This window comes from Paralichthys olivaceus, chromosome 11, assembly GCF_024713975.1.
Source record: "Paralichthys olivaceus isolate ysfri-2021 chromosome 11, ASM2471397v2, whole genome shotgun sequence".
NCBI lineage: Eukaryota > Metazoa > Chordata > Actinopteri > Pleuronectiformes > Paralichthyidae > Paralichthys > Paralichthys olivaceus.
The window spans coordinates 5981622-6002491 of record NC_091103.1 but is presented as its reverse complement, the minus strand read 5'-3'; the positions used below and the strand labels follow the sequence as shown (position 1 = coordinate 6002491).

Below are 20870 nucleotides of genomic sequence, written 5' to 3'. Positions count from 1 at the left end.
TTCAGTTCAAACTGGAATGTCTCAGTGAGAACCATAGACTGTATATAGGTGAGAACATACCAAGGCCCGACAGTCAGCATGGAACCATTTTAAATTCCATAACGCCACATTCTTATTTGGATCTGCACCAAATTTCACACATCAGTAAAAAATATCACTCGTGTCTTATTTATTTTTCAAATCCAGGAGTTACTCTGTGGGAAAGCAGTGGAAATATCTCACAATGTTAAAGAAAGTAAAATCCATATTCCTGGATCCACCTGATCTGGATCTGCACCCGACATTGAATGGATATTGGTTGAGTAGCTTTCGCGTAATCCTGCAGACTATCGAACAAACAAACCTTCATCTCATTGTACTTCCTCTGCCATGAAGGCTGCGTTGTTATTGCTGTTTGTCTGTTTGCAGGATTTAGCAAAAACCACAAAGCCCACTTGTTAAAACTGAGTGGAAGTGTATGTGCCAAGGAACCCATTAACTTCTGGAGCAGATTCAACTCAAGGTTCATTCAAGCTGTACATTAAGACGGATGTCTCTTCTGTCTGTACTCTGTGTTCATCCGTGTTTGTCCCGTCTTCTGAAATCTTTCCACATGAGGTTGAAATGGAGCAGTACCTCTGCAAATTGTGTGTGTGTGTGTCGGGGGGGGGGCAGTTGAGCAAATAATAAGTGTGACGATCACAAGACACAAGAAGAAATGACAACAAATAATCCACAGTTATACGCAGCCACCGTGGCTTCTTTCATGAGGTTTGTTATCTCAACCTCCACTATCACCATGTTTGTGGTTGTCTGAAACTCTCGCCCCTGTGCTGCCCTCTAGGGGATGCATTGCTTAACTACCATGCTAATGTAAGGGACGTACTGGAGAAATTCATGGATCTTGATGAAAACCATCAGTTGTACTTAATGACTGATATGACTGAGTGTTTGAAATGTAGTGCAGCTTGGTTGAATTGAAATGGACTGGTGGGCCTTAACAAAGGTTTGCCCTCTAATGAATGCCATTTCGAGCTCTCATGTTTTTGGGTCAGTCCATCCGTCTGTCCCATTCTTGTAAAATGTGATATCTCAAGAACGCCTTGAGGGAATCCTTTCACATTTGGCACAAACGTTCATTTAGATTCAAGGATTCAGTGACGTTGGCCTCACAAAATATGTTTATGTTTGTTTTAACATCAGCCTGAAGGAATGTCTTCAAATTTGGTACAAACATTCACTTGGACTCAGGTGAACTGATTAGATTTTAGTGGACAAAGGTCAAGGTGACCCTTTTATGAATCTGGAAACTGTACTGTTTGGAGGAGGCACACAGTCGCACTGCTGTCTTGTTTTTACATTGCATCAACAGGCGCCTCTCTCTTTAAACAAATGTGCACAAATATTCAAATCATAATTTAGAAGAGGAAGAGGAAACATTCTTTCCTTCTTTCTTTTAAAAGTGGACAATTAAATAAACCAGAGTTGTGTTACATGAGTTTATTCCACATTTCCATTATAAATAGACAACAACATGCAGCACATGACAGACAGTTGTTGATGTTTGTAGTTTCCATGTTATTGTGCCTTCTTAAATGTTTGTAGACAGACCTTGTCCTGCACAGTGATTTCCTGAGAAAGAAGACACAGACCTTTAGACTCAATATGATGCAACTAATTGTTACATAATCACGTTGGGCTTAGAGATAATGTTTTAGATTGTGATTCATTAACTTTTTTTATTATTATCACCCAAAGATACGAGACAAATCAGAGATCCCTAATAGAGGATCCATGATAGAGGGTTGGGAAAGATTTCATCGAGCAAGTGAAAAGTTTTTGGTGTTAAACACAGAAATGCTTCATTGTGTAATGAAATATTTTACATCCCTGCGTCAGTTTTTAAACCAACGTGTCACACTCTCTCTCTTTCTCACCTGGTATAGCATGTCTCCCTCGATCCAGTGTTTCCAGCCGCGGTTCTCCTTCTCCCCCTTCTGAACGCACACCAGCTTGTCCCCTTCCCAGGTAACCAAAGTCTGTAGCCACACAAACACACAAACAATGGTAAAAATTATACAGATAACAAATAGACATGTGTAAAAAAACATAGAAGTACATGCACGGACAATTTGTAAAAACTACAGGCATACAAAGCAAAATACATAGACTCAATTCATAAATATGCACAATTAGTTAATTAAACAGAGAAAAAAAAGCAATGAATCAGTAAAACAATGATACTGAACCACTACAGCACAATGACGTGTTTGAGTGACATTATCCTGAGCGCTCTCCTCATTTCCTTCTACAGAACTGAAATGTGAAAAATAAAATCAGAGAACATTCCCACCATGACTTTTCGGTTGTCCAGGCCCTTTGTGTGCTCCTCAAACTCCTCCCCTATGGTGAAGTTGACCTCGTAGTTTCTGAAGGTGCTCAGTGTCTTGGTTTCAAACTTGTCTCCGTTCTGGACAATCACTTTTGTCTGGTGCAGGTGGGAGGCGATCTTTCTGGTGGCAAAGTCGATGTCTGCGAGAACAGGACGAGCGGGATTAAAGTCAGTGGGAGTGTTGGGGACCAGTCAGAAACTTTGGTTTCTGTGAAGCAATGTGTCAATTTCTTTTTTTTCTACAAAACTGAATCCTCATGTGCACATGCAAAAACACACACACGCACACGTAACACAACAGACACAACATTATTATGATTCCTCTCTTCCGTCTCCTCTCCACTTACAAAATGTCCTCGCTCCGAGTCAGAATGGGCCCTGAAGCGTTTCTCACCCCCCTCAGCACTGGGGTTGTCCCAAATAGATACACCCATCCTGGCTGTTCAGAAATTAATTTCGCATTTGCCCTAAAGTGAAAATTCAGTTTTTCGCAACCATTTTTACAGATGTGGCTCCTATATTTACTCATCTAAATTATATTTTTGACCCATTTTCATAAGGACCGTCATTTTGCCTCATGGTAATGAGGTTGAGGCATTCAGGATCCCCCGGATCTTGTCTGACCCGAGTGCGAGGTTGTTTTATGAATTGCAGATAGAGTCATGAATAATGAAAGTGTTTCTTGGGCCTGATTATCGACGTGGCCAAAAGGAGGAGAAGACGAATTGAGTGCTGGACTTCTTTTTCTTTTTTTTTAAGTGACGACCCTGGTCTGCTGCCTAATCCGGGGTGGGAATCTGTCTCCCCTTCTCTGCAAATCAAGAGGATGAAAATGCAGAAAGGAAGTGAATCAATATTTATTTGCCGTGATAACGGACGGCAGCCGCTCACAGAGTGAGGTTAACTTGGCCTGACAGCAGCTCAATGAGGAAATGAAGCTGCGCCAAGGCGTTCCTCAGACTTTAGTCCCCCTCTCTCACTCTCTCTCTCTCTCTCTCTCTCTCTCTCTCTCTCTCTCTCTCTCTCTCTGTCTGTTTCTGTCTCGTTCTTTGTCCGTCTGTCTCTCTCGGTCTCTGCTTCACTCATAAAGCTGCTCTCTCATTCTTTCTGTCACGCTCATTCCACATTTCAGGTCTTCCCCTCTACTTGGTTGCATCTGTCTATGGCGTAATAATGATTTTATCAGGCAGTAAATAACGGCAGCTCACCGAGGGCCTTCATGATGTCCTCAAAGTTCTCGTTTTTCACCATCTCCCAGCGTCCATTATAGTCTGCAGGCATTTTGTGTGAGAGTGGAAGTAGAGGTTTGCCTTAAGGTTCCGCTTGACACACTGATAGAGAGACAGTTCAAGTGCTCAACCCCTTATATAGCTGTGTGTGTGTGTGTGTGTGTGTGTGTGTGTGTGTGTGTGTGTGTGTGTGTGTGTGTGTGTGTGTGTGTGTGTGTGTGTGTGTGTGTGTGTGTGTGTCCACGTGTGTGTCCGCGTCCGCGTGTGTGTGTCCGCGTCCGCGTGTGTGTGTCCGCGCGCGCGGACAGACCAAAGGACAGGGTCCGTCTGATAATTCCCTCAGCACAGTGTGTGCATGTTTGTGTTTGTAAAGTTCAGTTCTTTGCATCACGTTCATTGTGAACTCACTCCTTCACCATTGGACCTATTTGCTGCAGTCCTGTGCCGTTTCTACTCATGTTTCTGTATCTGTCTATCGAGTGAGTGCGCGTAGACTCGGATGCACTTAGAGGATCTGATGTTTCTTTTTTCAATAGTCATTTCCTCAGCTTCATCAATTACTCATTCTAATGCACTAAAATGGAAGAGAGACAGAGATAAGACTGCAGGTTACCTCTTTCATGTCTTCGTCTGTGGGCTTATGATAGACACATTGCTCTCTGTTTTCAAAGTTGACTCAAATGTAACTCCACTTTAATGTCTCATAAACGTTTCTGACCTCCAGTAAGACACCTACGCTTGAATCAAAAGGAGCTATGTGTGGGCGTTGTGTGCACATGCATCAGTGTGTGAATTTCTGAGAGGCTCAGTGTTGGTTTATGCAAAGTTTCTTGGTTTGTATTCATTTAACCACAAGACCAGAAGTCAAATGTGCGACTGATCTCAAATGTCAACAGTTGCTCTTCAGCGGCCTTGATCAGAGCAATTTGGTGTCGAAATATTCTTTCTTCCAATCACTTTCAAGGAGCATGAAGTTTGAAACAATGGTGTGATCCTATCTTATCGGGCCGACCTACACTGTGACATCAACTTGATCTTGTGCTGATGTGGCTGCAGGGATGGGTCAAAGGTTAGGCAGAAGACGTGTGTCATGATTTATCGGTGCTGATAAGGTGCCTTTATACCATAAGAGGCAGAAAGTTTAAACTTTATTAATACAAGTGATGGAGTAACCTACTTCATGAGCACACTATTTTCTACTTACTATTTTTCGTTGCTCAGCTCACTGGTTTGAAGTGACCCCCCCATATGTGAATTTTTATGTTCATTGCTCCTCATTGAATTTAGGGACATAATGTGAATGAAATGAATTTGATGTTTTCTAACCTAATAAACATTTTATATTTTAGATATAATGTTCTCTATTTTAATTTAATTAAACCATTTTAGATCCATTTTTTTCACTGTGTGAGTGTTTGATTAAAATCATTTATTAACATCACAAGTGTTAATCTATTATTTCTGCATATTTGGCAACAGCATATAACTTAGATTAGAAAATTCAATTCAACATATTTCAGGTAATTTACAATACAGTGCTGTTTCTGCACCGCACATATGCAGCTGACCCCTCATGCTACATACTCCACACACATATTTACATGGCACATTAATATTTAGTACAAATAATTATATTAGAAGCAGTAATAAACTAATTGTTTTCGTTCAAGCTTCTTTTTAACTCGATGTGGTTGCATGAACCTGTTTTTTCATTTCACCACACCGGGGCAGTGTTGCTACATTTAAATCAAAGCTCGCCATAACCAGCGGCAGCAATAGGCTGTGCTCTGTGCAATAGAACCACATGTTGTACTGTGATCAAAGTTAAGATGACCCACAGCCATCTGGCAGCCGAGAGGCCAACATGGTGGAAATGTGTTCCTGTCAGGTGAATTGGAGGGAATCTGCAATTTTAAGATCATTTTACAGAAAACATCAAGAGAGAAAAGGTGATATGCATCGATCGATTTTGAAGAATTAGAAGTAATCCTATATGAAAGAGGGACTGCACCTGATTGCATATAGATGCCTGCAGCGTCTCAAACACTCATTCAAATGCAATTAGGGTAGTTTTAATAATGCATGGCAGCAGATTCATTTTTAATTCTGCCTAATTCACACCTAACGGCACATCCTGCGCTCCATAACCTTGGAGGCACACGCTCACACCTTCACTACAATGACACTTCTTCTGTTCGTCATGCATGTCTCTGTGTTGAATGTGTCTCGAATGTGCCTTGAAGTAGTCCCGCACTTCTCTTGTTGTGAGACTCCTCGCCTCTCTCCCTCTGAGAGTTCAGCTTCCGTCTAGCACAGTGGGCACATGCTGTGTCACTCGCCACAATACACTTTCAATATCCTGTGTGATTCAATTAAATTTAGTTCATTAGCGTTCCATTCAAAGCACTGCATTACTAAGTCTCTACATCCCCATGCAGCTCATCTCTCCCATCTCTTCCTCCTCCCTGTTGTATCAAAAACATCATAGGTTAGATTAATCACAATCCCCGGAGGAGACGAACGACTGAGAAACGTCTGCTGTTTGTTCTGAAACCTAAGTCATAGATTTCAGCACAGACTTGATATATTTGTGGTATTTTTTTTATCCCACCCATAGATTCTAATAGTGTAGTGTCTTGCTGTGTGCTTTGATGTCCCTGTGAGAATTGAAAGAGCCCCAGTGTTCCCACACGATTGAATGATTTTTGCTTTTATCCTCCTTATGGAAGCCTTTTTGAAAAAAAAAGAAAAAGCTCAGCAGACGTGTTACATGCATCAGTACAAGATGAAAAGTAGCTGTGTTAGAAGAGAATGTTACACAGGCTGCAGAAGGAATACATGCCTACACACACACACACACACACACACACATACAGAAAATGACATTTTTAAACTGAAGAACCTCTCAGACAACGGACAAAAGCTCAGGGAAAGAAGTTAATTGTATGACTGTACACTGACAAACAGCGCACAATTCTTTGGAGAGCACAAAATAATAGGCCTCCAGGTTGGACAGCCTTGATTTAAAAAAATGAGGCTTATTCAGGGGCCACAAGGGGCTTCAAAATGGAGGAGGATTAGGACTATTTTAGGGGCCTGACTCAGGGATCCTAAAAAGTTATTACAACTTTCAGTACTCTTTGAAAGGTATTCAATTAATAACATGTCACCTTTAATTAATAATGGAGTATTTTAAAGTAATAATCAGGCCTATCTGGACCAAAGAGTGGATGAATGATGTGTCTCCATTTCCTCCTGTGCAAGTTGAAATATCTTGGAGTTTTGAGCCAGAGTCTGAGCAGTACAGATTGTGGATGTGGAGCCGGGACATTGAGGTCCTGCCAATACAGACACTTGTCCAACGCAAATGACGCAAAGGTGAAGCAATGTCATTAAATCAGCAACAGAATGACTCTCACACTGGAGACAAATCCTGGCATCAATCCGAGCTAGCAGGTCATTAAAACCGGTCACTTGTTAGCTCCAGGTAGCTTCATGGTAGTCATCCAGACGCAGCTCCCGGAGAAGACGTCTCTCGCTGTTCTTGTGGACCCTAACAAGACAGAACTGATTTCTTCTGCATGTCCACAGCATTAACAATCAAGCAACTGTAGTAGATTGGGTAAGATATTCATGGGTTGAGTTCAAAAATAGCAAACCATCTTTCAGAAAGAAAATTGTTTACTTTGACTCTTTTAGTTAGTTCAATTTCCCATTCACTAACTTGGAGGAGGCAGGGTTTGTGACCTATTCTGCAGCCAGCCACCAGGGGTCAATTTATACGCTTTGGCTTCATTTTTAGGGAGCCGACATCTTTATGTACAGTAAATGAACAAATCTGAAAATATTTAAAGGAAGAGAAAAGACAGGAGGACAGTATGACACCAAATTTGTATTAATACTCTAGCTGGTGTACCTTTAGTCAATATCTTCAATGAAAACTCTGTTTACACTTTGCTCTTCAGCATAATTTAATTAAAGCTTGCAAACTTTATACAAGCTGTTCATCCTGAGTCAGTTATTCCTGTTCATCTTCAGACTCAGCAGCCTTGTCTCCCCTTCCCCGCACTCCTACCAATGAACCACTCCTATACTCTCAACTGAATAAGGAGGCCACGGAGACACTCTCAAGTTACCTTTGGAGGCACATTCTCTACCAAGGTCACCCCTTGTGTAGGTCCCGTCATGAATGTATGCATGCACTATATGCACTTCCCTTCAGTTGCTTGTCCATTTATGCATGCTAAATGCCTCTCCTTGCCTGACCATCATCAGTCTCCGACACGCCTGCTTTGATCCGAACTATACCAGCCTGGTATCCGAGCCCATTCAGTCCCAAGGAGTATAAATCAAATCCCATGTTCCACATCTGTGTGTATATATCATCCCATCTCCCGAGGGGAAAGAAACTTGGGATCTTAACCTCTTCCAGTCCACTGTGGTGAGCATCCAGACAATCATCAGGAGAAAACATATCGTAAGCTCTCTGCCATCTCTCACTTCTTTTTGACTTTTTTCCCCTCAGGAAGTTGGTGCTGGGGAAGAAGGGGATGACAATGCTAAATATTTCATGTTTTCCTCTTGGTAATTCCGTGCAGTGGGTACGAGACCTCGTTTTCCACAGAAACACGAGCAACTGTGGGACTGATTGCGGGAGCCTGGTAAACTCTGTTTCTCTGTATTTTTTCTCCTTGCATCTCAGCTCTAAAATAGGCCTGGATGGTGATGCATAATGCATGGGGCTTCCTATGTGGAGCTGGAAAGGGCTGTGGGTCCTGAGGGATCAGCGAGGGAAAGGGTGATCAGATTCACATTCTGCAGTGTGGGACCGGGCACGTCAAAGGAGGGAGATGGGTGAAAAAGATTAGTTGGCCCTGTGCTCCCCCGTGTTTTTGTGTTAGTGGTTCAGATTACAGTACTCTTTAAATTGCTGTTATTCTGGTTTTCTTATATGAATCACACTGGTGAGAAGGAAACCACTGCATGCATATCTATATTTTAAGTCTTCCATATAAATACAGACATTATTTTATGACCGTATAATTACAGTCTTAATAAGTTTACAGGCTGTCAATAAGTGAGCCATAGTCTCAAAGCCTCACAAACAGTTCGCCCCTCCACCAACGTTTTTTAAATGTCGCAAATTTCAGCTGAAGAAAATTTAAATTACTGCACATTTGCATCTGCTTTTGTAAAGCAAATACTACGAGTTGGTCAATTTATGGTTCAGTGTCTTTCCAATGGATTGCCTGTGAGCAACCCTCTTTACCTCTGAGCCACAACTGCTCCAGGATAGTTTTTCAATCTTCTCAGTGGATGTCATTCATTGTCTGTTTCTATTGCAGTATGGCTCATTTTGCTTTTGTCCACATACCATCATACAACATATCCATTATTTTATAATATTGATATTTTTTTTATTTGTCTTAAATTTAACATACTTTGCACTCAGATCTTTTGAAAATATGCTGAAACACCGATGGATGAAAAAACGTTTCATGAGAATACCTTGAGTGAAGTCGTTTACATCACAATCACAGGCGTGTTTTGTTGCTCCACTGTACATACTATCATATTTTGTCACAAATAATATAGGCTCAAAGTTCTGCTCACCTTTTCAACAACATCTCAAGGTGCCAAGTCGGGGAGTAGCTACTACTACTTTCAACATCATGTTTTGGGATCAAGATATTTTTTAACACACTGGATGTAGGAGAGGAGAGGAGATGGGATGAGATGCTGGTGGAAATGAAAGCCTGTTCTGTTGAGACAGTTAGTTGTCTCTGGGTAGAAATGAAAAGTGCCCCCACAAACATTCTGCATCTCTCTCTCTGCCCTCTATGACGAACACTGATGGAGGGAGAAGGAATGAATTGGATAACATGGTCAGGATGGAGGACAGAGAGAAATAGGGGAAAAACTGAAGGATGGAATGCAGATAAATAGGAAAAGGTCAATTGTTGTCTCAGATGTATTTCTTACTGTGGACATGTGAACATCGTCAGTGCCTCTGATGTGTGACGTGGGAGTGAAATGAGAAAACTTTGGCCCAGGTTTGTGTCTAATTTCTATTACATATTTGGCCTTTCCGCTTGTGAAGCTTTCAATCTTGCAGGCCTTCGGGGGTCCAGATTATCTCTTTCGTTTTGGAGAAAATGAGCTGAGCTGGAAGCTACATTACCTCCCCTGCCTTATGTGAGCTCATTTTTCCCACAACACCATTAGAACGTTAAATCCATTTGGAGATGCACAGTGGAGTGTTTCCATGTTCATCAGTAAGTGCCTGGTATTCCTTTAGTCAATTATCACCAGAACTGTCTCTGTGTGATAATTCATGCCTCAGGCTTGTGTCTCTGCGCCAGGATGGAAATACAAGGGACAATTTGATGGAGTAGAGTAGAGATTTCAAACTCAAAGTAGCATTTGGTCGTCACTGATTCGCAGTCACACTTGAGCTTGAGTGATACATCACAATTAGAAAAAACAGCAGAATAAGTTCTTTTGCATTTTGAATTACACAGCGTGCATTTTTATCGGAAGTAAAAGAAAAAAACATTCATAGTAAAGTGAACTATTATGCTGATTGCATGAAGTTGTAGTATGTTTAAGGATCTTTATTCCTTTCTGAGTGAAGGCATATCCTTGCTAATTCATATGCATTACTTTTACTCTGCCTTTTGATTGTGGCACTCATTCTGACGAGTCTTAACCAGATCCTCAGGTTTCAGCCATGATTGATGTGCTATTACTGTTGCAAAAAGATGTGAAACTATGGTACTGTGCTGGAAAACGGTGACTTATTCACTCCAGGCTTCGACATAGTTGCTAGTCCAAGGGGAATAAGGCCTTTCACCAATGAGGTAAAGATGGAATGTGAACTATTGAGGCATCCGGAGTACAGTGGGAGTGGCACTAGACTTTCATGATGAAAATGGTACTGAGTCTGAAGGCAAAGGTTTCAATTTCACGTTGTCTTATATTTTATATATCTATTTATATGTCTTGCCTGGAAACATATTGGCATCCCTGAGCAGAAACTGCTACATGTGGCAGGCCTGAAGGAACTCTATATGGGAGGCTGTGGCTGAGGGGTAGAGCGGTTGTCCTTCAACCAGAGGGTCGGCAGGTCCCAGTCTTCCCTATCTGCATGCATAAGTGTCCTTGGGCAAGATGCTGAACTCCGAGTTTCCCCTCATAGAAAAAAAAGTGCTGCTTATAGATGTACACTGTATGAATGTGTGTGTGAATGGGTGAATGGAAAACTGTACTGTAAAGCACCTTGCATGGTCATCAAGGCTAGAAAAGTGCTGTATAAATACAAACCATTTTCCATATACTACCTGTACATGGCTGACTAGAATAAGCTTAAATAACATTATATCAAATGTGGGTAGCAAATACTTGTGCGTAGCAAATACTTGGTACCGTCTGCAGAAAATAGGGGGGGAAAGCAACTGATAGTCTGCATCAAAAAGGATCCATTATATTGTTGTAATTAATTCAATTCAATTCAATTTTATTTGTAAAATCATTATATACATATTTCAAGGAACTTTACATAGAAGGTCAAGACCTTCAAATCCTATTTAATATAGAGAGACCCAACAGTCCTACAATGAACAGCACTTTGGCAACTGTGGAGAGGAAACCCCCCCCCCCCTCATTAACAGGGAGAAACCTCCAGCAGAACCAGGCTCAATGTGGGCGCTCATCTGCCTCGATCAAAAAGACTAAAGCCGACAGTTGACATGTGAAGAAGTCGAAACAGAAGAAGAACAAAAGAAGTCATCCAACACAGAGTAAATGCAATTTTTCCATACAAAGTGTGCATGTATAGACTACATTCTGTGAAGGTCCTGCCTGAATGTGCTGTTTGAATCCTGCCAGGAAAAGGTGAACTTTGATATCGTCAAAGTCTTAAGGATTGAAAGGCAATTCAGTTCACAACAGTTTTAAATTTGAGCCTCAAACACGTCTGACAATATAATCAGACATCAGGGATCTCTCTGAGGTGTATTTGTTAAAATGTTCTGCACGTCATGTTGGTCTGTGTACATCTTAACAAATTAACCCTGAGTGTCACTCTACAGAATAGTGATGCTTGTGTATTATGTCTCCTGTGCTTAATACTGGAGTACTGTGTACTGCAGAGTGATGATTGAGTGTTAATAAGCCGTAGCTTCCAAGGTAGAAACAAATCCACACCAGCTGCCCTGGGTTGGGTTTACAAATAATTATGGTAGCTCAATGGTATCCATAGTAACAGTTGTCCTTGATCCCACAGGAAAGGAATGCATAAGTACACGATTTATGACCCTTTTACTCTCCTTTGTGTATATTATCTACTGTATGTTCCCACTCAGTACGTGAGCTTCCATGTTAGCATTGTAGACTTAAGCTGCATGGTGATCCATCAAGGACACACAGGTGACTTTAGTGTCTACTGTACATGCTCGTAACAATACACTAACTTGACAGAACTGGTGCAGCACCAATTCAAAACGTACCCGTCAGTCGGACCAGATTTTTTTGGAACCTTCCTGAGAGCATCGTAATAACTTCACACTTGACACGAGGAGGTTGTTGAGAGAATTAATCAAAGGACCAACAGACAGAGAGGCAAAAATGCAAGAAAATAATTTACTTGCGGTAGAATACACAATAACCTGGCGTGTTCCCACAATGATTTACTCCTTCTCAGCCAAATGCTGAGTTCTGAGGTCCTTGTGTGAAAGCATTTGTTTCTGGAGGGATTAGTCATGTTTAGATGACTTGATGTTGCTGTTTGTTTGTTGGGTTCCAGGCAGCATTGTGTTTCCACAGATTGTCATGCGGTTAAAGTGGCACATCAGACACACTGAAAGGGCTTTTAAATGCCACTCCTAGGTCTGAATTATAATTGGTTATTCAGCTGTTTTGTCCAGACTTTTAAACTCGGGCCTTTATAACTGCCTCTAACCTTACTTTTCTGTCTATCCCCAGCCCAGGCTGCACCGTCTCAGCTAACATTTATTGCCAGTTATGGACCCTATGAATAATTGATCCCGATTCTATTTAAGATCCTGACGAGGACAAATGGCACAGGGCTACACCGGCCAATATTTCTCCCTTCACTGCCCTAATAGGAGTCCTCTTTACCCGCACTACTGCAGTCATTTTTCCTCCCTTTCATATTCTCTCGTCTTCCCTTACGTTTCCTTTTCTTTTAGTGCACTGTACCAAGTCCCTGACACTATTTTAAGAACTGGCTTCATTCCAGACGGTATGAAGGGTATTATAGAGGCGTAGCTGCAGCACCATGACGGATGATGCCAGCGTTGGCCAATAGTGGAAAGCCGACTAAGGATTCATCTCAGTGGGTTTGTAGTGGACTGGGCCATTTGGTGTCACAACCAGGGAGATCATTTGGAAACAACGACACAGGACCATAGTACATCTATTAGTGATATGAGGCCAACAGCAGGATCAATGCTTATTACATTGACCCTTTATGTGTTTGGAGGTAGGCCAATACATACATTAAGCGTGGGTGTGTGTGTGTGTGTGTGTGCGTGTATATTGTGTGGCTATATTGTGTGGCTGGAGGGATGAGGTACATTGGATCATCCACATGAGTGTGTTGCTGTGCCCCGGACAGAGAATGGTTTGAATCCAGCCTCAGAAGTGATGGCAGATCATTAGAGCGTGTAGATGCTGCAGGGAAGACAGGATATGGATCCAACGGACTGTAATGGTCTTTACCAGACACAAACACACACACACACACACACACAGAGGTAGGTGTGTGATTCACCCCAGCACCAGTCGTAATGAGCAGTTCACTCCATGTTGCAGCATTTATCTTGTTCTTTCTACTGTGAAATCACTGGACAATTTCAGTAAAAACACAAGTGTTTGAAACTCACTGTCGAGTATCCACATTGAGGTTCACGCTGTCTGTTTTGGTACATTATGTGGCACTTCAGACTGCACTGGCCTTAGCTCGGCAGTCGGATGTGAGATCTAAGAGGGTTGTGAAAGGAAGATGGCACACTGACAGAGTTCAGGAACTTGGGGGTTTCTGTAAAGCAAACCTGCCTGGTATCATTCACTGACGGCTGGAATCTTGCACTCACAACGCTGTAAACAGAGATGGCTGCAATGCTGCTCTTTTTTGTCAGCCCCCCTCCTCTAGCTTTCTCTTCCATTTCCTCTGTATCTTCATCACTTGTGTGTGATTTTTATAACTCCCACTCTTGCTGTGGCTCTCAAATGGCAATAAATCTCTCAATTGAAGATTTCTCTACACGGAGATGTAAAATAAGGGGTCTGTAATACAAGCTTAAAGTGGGCAGATAGATGAGAGAATGGGAAAATGAATAAAGGACGAGCTGTTTCGAAGACTTGATATGTGAAGATCTATCCATATCAAGCCTCTTCCCTCTGCTCACAACCACAACACAGAAAACAAACTTCTTTTTTTCAATAAAAATGCACGTTGCTTGTTTTTACAGTGTAGAACTAATTAATTTGTTTACTTTTCTGAGTTTGGTATCTGAATCAACCCAAGCTCTTATCGTGATTATCGTGCGTAAACATCTTTTTAGGGGAACTCCTCCAGTTCTACACATACAGGCCGAGCAGTGCTCCTCTCACAATATTCTCCAGGGGCCGGCTTCACAAAGATCTTTGAGACTGGTCTGTAGTGTGAGCCCATCTTTAATTTCTGCTCTTAGTAGGTCTAATGCAAATAAACACAAAAATAAACACATGCTTATATTGCGGCTAAAAGGCAAACTGAGAACTACATGTTAATAGTTGATGAACCTGCATATCAGTGTTGCCATATGACAAGGAAAGAGCAAAACATAACATGAAGGTTTGTTAACAGTGTTATGGAGCAAATAATAAGAAAGGACACTTGTTTTGTTCGGAAGACATAGATATTTTTTGCAACTTAAAGCTTTTGTTCGGAGCAGATCGGTTTGATGTGGTGGTTTATCAGCCAGGTTTTTTTGTTTTGTTTTAAAAAACATCTTAATTTTATGCAGAAGTCATGACAAATTGGTTGTACTCAACATAGTCAATAACAAGACGAGCAGCTTTCTGCAACAAATGAATGTAGATGTTGTATTGACTGTAGTGTGTCAGCCACCACACATCAGACAAACTACTTCTGTTGATAGTTTTTGAGAAACATCTCAAGACATATTTCTTTTATCTTGCTTTTTTTAACACCATTGTCTTTATTGTTTTCTTCTTTTTATACCTTTTGCTAGTTTAATACTTTTATCCTAAGTCTTTGTTTTATTGCTCACGTGTTCTTATTGATCTATTTTATTTGATGTCTTTGATTTTATTGTAAAGGACTTTGAGCTGAATTTGATGTATGAATGTGCTGTATAAATATTTTAAATAAATATTATTATTATTATCATAGCATCTCTATAAAAAACCTTAAGTAGTGCAGTGCATCACTTTATCAGGCATGAGACTGGAAGACATTTTCTTTATTTGCCCAAATTATAGGGAAATAACACCTTTAGGCAACTAATCATCTATTGCCTCATATCATAAACAACTATTGTATTAGGTTATCCCTTTTTAAGATGCTTTTGCCAATAACAACGATTTTTTGGGAATTATGGGATTGTTCTAAAGGAATTGTGGGAATTTGTCTGCATGGGCTCCATGCAGCAAGAGATGCAAGTTTTAATCGCCCAATAGACAAACAGGTGGCTCTGTCTGACACACACAAACACACAAAATTGTGTAGCACGAGTGCTGCTGTGGTTAATACATTGCACAGACCTTTTTTCATGCATGTAAAACATATGGTTTGCTCTGTACAGCCCTGCAGCCATATGTTGCACAATTCCACACCTCATGATTTATACCCAATTGTGGCATTAAGAGCTAATTCACGCAATATTGTGTGCTCTATGGTGAGATGGCGAAAGAAAGGATGTGTAGGTCAGGGTCGGTGGGTCGTCCTTTGTCATCAAGACCTTGATTTGCATATCATTATAGTCCTGAAATCAACATTTGCCTTTTTATTAACCTTAAGCTTCATCGTTTCCTCACCTACACCAGTTAATAGTTGCCTAATACTAACCCACAACCACAGTCTCCCCCTCACCTCAACCACACCATTGTGAATTAATGCTCACGTACAAAAAAGGTTTCCTGCTCCGACCAGCAAGCCTAATTAAGTCTAATTCACAGGAAGTCACAGTCTGCACACTGTTATTTGAGGCAAACTACATAAACTGTCATTCACAGACAAAATATCCTGAATATAAGAATGTCCATATCTTAGTGTGGAGAAGCTCTTTAAATCTCTGTGGCTCTTTAACCCTTACCTTGTAAACCATCAGTGCGACACAACACCCATTATCAGAATATGCGGAATATGTGGAAGTTGATGTTGAAAGTCAAGTCACTGTCAGCATCATTTTAATTAGTCTAAGCTGTTTTGAATGGATTGAATTCTGATGTCAATGATTGAGTTAAGGATGAGGCTCAAGGCTTCAGAGCAGAGAGTGAGGGAGATCATGCTGAGCACCAGGGGCCTCATTTATAACCGTTGCATAAGCATCTTTTTATCATGTAAAAACAAACTTGACGTACGCTAATGTACGCTGACTCTGACTCACACGTTCGAACGTTTTGGAGATGGGAAAGTTGCGATGCAGAAATGAGGTGGTGAACTGAACCCAGTTTATTGCTCCACTTCATCATTAACATTAAAACCAACAGCGTAACTTGTGCGACATAACTGTTCCATAAGAACCTTCAATCGTAAAAGATATGAAACACCTTGAGCTTAGATACCATAAAATAACAGAACCGAGTGATTCATCATTTTTAATAATATCTTCTATAACACAGAGACTGTATCACCAAGTATGACTTTAGTTTTTCATACTGTGTGTGTGTGTGTGTGTTCAATTGCTGCAGTGAACATGACTGTGCTGTCACATGCACTGAACGCACTGGAGACCACTTAAAAAATAAACAGTGCTCGCCTCTAAACTTCTGTTTCCAACTAGTGTCCCACGGTGGAAGTTACAATACCACTGGTGTTTGAAGTAATCAGTCCGTTTGCTGTAAACATAATATACTGCAGTGACACTCGTGATGCTGCATGAAAGATGCACTTCTGTACATGGAGGAAATGAGTCTTCAGCGACCACAATGATTTTCTCATCCGCTGATATAGATCTGTGATTGTTGAACGCTGTGCTTTTTTTGATTTCATGCAATGTCCTCTGTGTCGTTCTCACTCTAACTCACTATATTAACTGCAGCAGCAACACGTCACCACTCAGTACATTTTTGTTTTAGTCGTGACATCGCTGCTATGGCCACCAAACAATACGGCGTTCTTCTCCTCCACCTCAATCACAAGCTCCTGGATGTCTGCGTCAGAAAAATTGTTGTTCTTCTTCTCTATATTGCCTTGATTAACCATAGAATCCCATTGGTCACTGTGAGTCATTTTAAATTCATCAGGTTCTTCGTTTTGACTATTTATGGATGAATGGGGGCGGAATATGAGGCAGATCCATGTGCACAGGTTTCCAGGTGAAGTGTGATTCATAAAGGGAACATTGAGTTCAGATGTGTGTGCTTGTCTCATGCCATTTTTTTTTTGTGCGCACACAAACTTCAAGTATGAATTTTATGCACTCTTTTATAAATGAGGCCCCAGGAGCTGCATCAGAAAGGTACACGTGAGGGTGGTAATGGCAGAGTGTGAGAGAGTTCATACAAAAGCCCTCTAACAGTGGCATTAAGTGGAAAATGGATGCTGTGCACAGTGACGTTTTATTCTTAAAGCTACAGTATATTATATATTATGGAACATAACTATACTATAAAGTGAAAACATGTGTGTAACACATACAATCATATATAGAGTATTATCAAGTAAAAACCATACTAACACTCATTCCGGTGTTGTTGCAGTGTAACGCAGGAGGACACACTTATGCACACTTGTGGAATTCAGGTTTACATATTTCCTTTACAACATTCTTGTCATGTTTTATATTATGTTCTACTGTGATCACTTAGAGAAATATACATATTTATATTTAACGTCAGTTCCCAAAAAAGGCTCTGCATGCCTTCACTTGTGTCGGAGTGATTATCACATTTGCTGTGGCACACTGTTATAAAACACTTTGAAGTGACTCCTCAGCGCTCGGTGCTAATCACTAGACCTCTGTGATATGTCCTCAGAGAGACAAGGAGGTGTGTTGTGAAGCAGTTTCAAACACTTGCATGCTGAGTGTTTTGCAGGAATAAACCAGAAGAGAGAGCAAGATAACAGCAGAATTCTTGTGGTGTGATAACACCTCTAGTTCTTTTGAGGTGGTCCCCATTGTGGCAGATAATGCATTTCACCGTTCTTTTTTGGAAACCAAAACTTTCAAACAAACTCTTTTTCTGCGTCAATATTAATTTTAACACCTGGCACGTTTGTCTTTCTCTGCCATTATCTTTCTGCTCTTTGCACCCACTTGAGCTTGTACATAGAAACCCATTTAAGGCTTATAAAAGAGAATCCATCTTCAAACAGCTTCCACACTTCACCAGGAGAAATTGTCAACTATATGTCTGGTCTCCAAACTACAATTGATCATGACAGTGAGAAGATGTGAGAAGAGACACTGGGCCCACAAAACTAGTGGGCAATGTGTGAGTGAGCCCCTCAATCGCGATCAGCTGTCTGTACAAACCTTCATCCATTTTTCCTATTAGGTAATCTGTCCTCTTTGAAACTATATAGACTCTCTGTATTCTTTAGCCTGTATCCTATTTTTCACATTTTGGCAAATCTTGACAGGTAGTTCTGTCAGCAGTTGCTGTTTGCTCTGTGCAGAGAACAATCACCTGGATTACTCACAATACAGAAGAAAAATTGATGATCATGAACGGTGTCAGAATTTACAAGAGAATACTTTTTATATGCTTTACATTATCAGACTTGTATCCTGGGTGTACATTAGCAATCCCAACACCACTGGAAACAGTATTGTAGCTTATCAAAAAAAGAAGAAAGTGTAAAGATAAAAGCCAACATACTGCTCCTCCATGTCTGGTATTGTCCCATTTTTCTCTGCAGTGCATTTAATATACCCTGTGATGAAACAAAGTACATTGACTTGATAAAAGTTGAAACATTTATTCTACAAGATTCACACCTGTCTTGTTTGGTCTGTGCCTTTTGACCTTGACTTTAGTTTGAACCAAGATAACAGGTGTGAAGGTGCCTCAGACCATCGTCCATACCAACAGACCAAAATGGAGTCCAGAGGAGGTGGTCTCGGTCTCAAATTGTTAACAGACCGACTTCAGATGCACATCACACCAATGAATGTCAATTACAGGTAAACACAGCTTGTGTGGGTGAGAACAAAAAAAGCAAGAAGCTATCACAGCAGAGGATACTGGATGAAGGAAAACCCTATCAGAGCTTCCTTTCTATCAGAAGCAAAGCCACGCTGTTTGCACTAGTTTCATCTTTCTCTCTGGGTCCCTCTGAAGTGGTTTATTTATAGAGCCATCTGCATGTAGACATACATGCTTCCATCTTCTGCAACACATCCCTCTATCCACTCACTGCTCCAACCACGCTGGATTCTAACCTATCAGAATATTTTGGGTTGAGTTGTGACAACCGTCTCTCCTCCTGCTTCCATGGGGGATGGCTTGCGTGTGTTAAAGAGTGTGTATGTGCGTGTGTGTGCATGTGGCAACGTGACAAAGACAGATGTCAGACCTAGACAGAGATAGCACGGAGAGGATGAGAGAGGGCCAGCCTCGGCCAAGTCGCTTGGAGTGGGAGGAGAAAGAGCGAGTCAGAGATAGCAGCAGAGTGGCATATGTATAATTGACAACCTATGCTTCCTCTCTGTAGAGTTTATGACATTTTCTCTCTGTAATCTACTTTTTCTGGCCAGCACAGAAGATGGCAGTGGGCTGGGCTGTGAGTCGGCAGCTTGGATAGAAATGGCAGAGCAGAGCAAAAGCTTGGCAAGGAGAATGTGAAGGGGAGAAAATGCCAAAGCAGCCTTGACATTTTTTTTTTCCCCCATCAGTGATGCACTTTTATTAAGAAGCGGGTCTGTCACCGATAAAAGGAGTGAGGATGGGAGGCAATGGGGTGAGAAGTGAACGATGGTGAGAGAGAGCAGCGGAGGAAAAAGTACCCGAGGTGTATTTCCTTTTCACTAGAGATTATGTGCTGCAGAGTTTGTGGGTTTATGTGTGTTTCCCCTTTAAAAGCACTCGTGGTACTGATTTTATTCATGGTGATATCAGGTGTAAAACCACTTTATTTGGAGACATAAGTTAGATAGAAGGTCTGTTAACTGCAGGGATTTATTAGGGTGCTCTGGTCCAAGATGGCACTCCATTCACTATTAGTTTTTAATTCCTTCTTTGCATCTGTGTTTTTTGACTTCCTCTGCTTCCTACTGGCTCCCCTAACACCGATGAAAACACGAAAATGAAAATAATGCATTACTCTTGCTCTTCAAATGACTTAAAGGTTTATACAGAATTCAAACCTATTTTATACCATATTTCCAACATGCCGGTGTAAAGCCGAGGACTGAGTAGGACCAAGAAGAGAGAGAAACAGTGAGAAGAGCTTTCATACTGCAAACAGTTGCTCGAGTGCCCATAGTTTGGCCATTTACAGGTTTATAATTCTAATATGGGTTTCTACTAGAACAGGTTTCCATAGTGCAATGTTCAGTACACATATTATTTGTCTCATAATGTACTGCTCCTCTTTTCACTCTGTGTGAAACGCTCAGTGTATCAGAAATTTCACGCCCCTTTCCCTAAGGCTTTATAATCTGCTTTAAACACGGCTGTAGTCACGGTAACACTGAAGTTTATTCTGCCATACCAATTTGAGCCAAGCTAGTTGGTAGGCGGGTATATTACATGTTACTTGGAGACAGAACTGTTAATTGAAAAAAGGCTGAAATGCTGATGAGGTGTTCAGGAGCTGTTTTCTCTGTAGGTGAGTAGGTGGAACAGGAAGCATGCACAAAAAAATGACGTTACAGGAAAAGCATAATATGGAGACTTTAAAAAGTTGAATTGTCATCAATTCAACAGCAGCAACAAGCACCATTGTGTCAACAACAGGGAAGAAAATCTGGAAATAAGAAAACTATTTTCACATAAAGGTACAATGTGTAGAATTTAGTGACATCTAGAGGTGAAGGTGCATGTTGCAGCTGAACACCCCTCACCTCCGATCCCCT

General features: G+C 41.1%; 2 protein-coding genes across 3 annotated transcripts in view; one reads left to right on the top strand and one right to left on the bottom strand.

Annotated features, from left to right (window-relative positions):
- The window catches only part of LOC109634450 (lysophosphatidic acid receptor 6-like), a 35151-nt gene that overhangs the window by 638 nt on the left and 13643 nt on the right, over nt 1-20870 (top strand). For both annotated transcript variants that reach the window (XM_069534245.1, XM_069534244.1), the window contains exon 2: nt 1926-2007. The gene's annotated coding sequence lies outside the window, so the exon portion shown is untranslated. The remainder of the gene's footprint in view (nt 1-1925; nt 2008-20870) is intronic.
- On the bottom strand, nt 1465-3745 carry LOC109634451 (retinol-binding protein 2). Its single transcript, XM_020094934.2, has 4 exons — nt 3580-3745; nt 2333-2511; nt 1917-2018; nt 1465-1611 (listed from the first exon to the last, which is right to left on the bottom strand). Exons 1-4 carry the CDS (start codon nt 3650-3652, stop codon nt 1558-1560), a joined length of 408 nt encoding a protein of 135 aa, XP_019950493.2. The 5' UTR covers nt 3653-3745; the 3' UTR covers nt 1465-1557.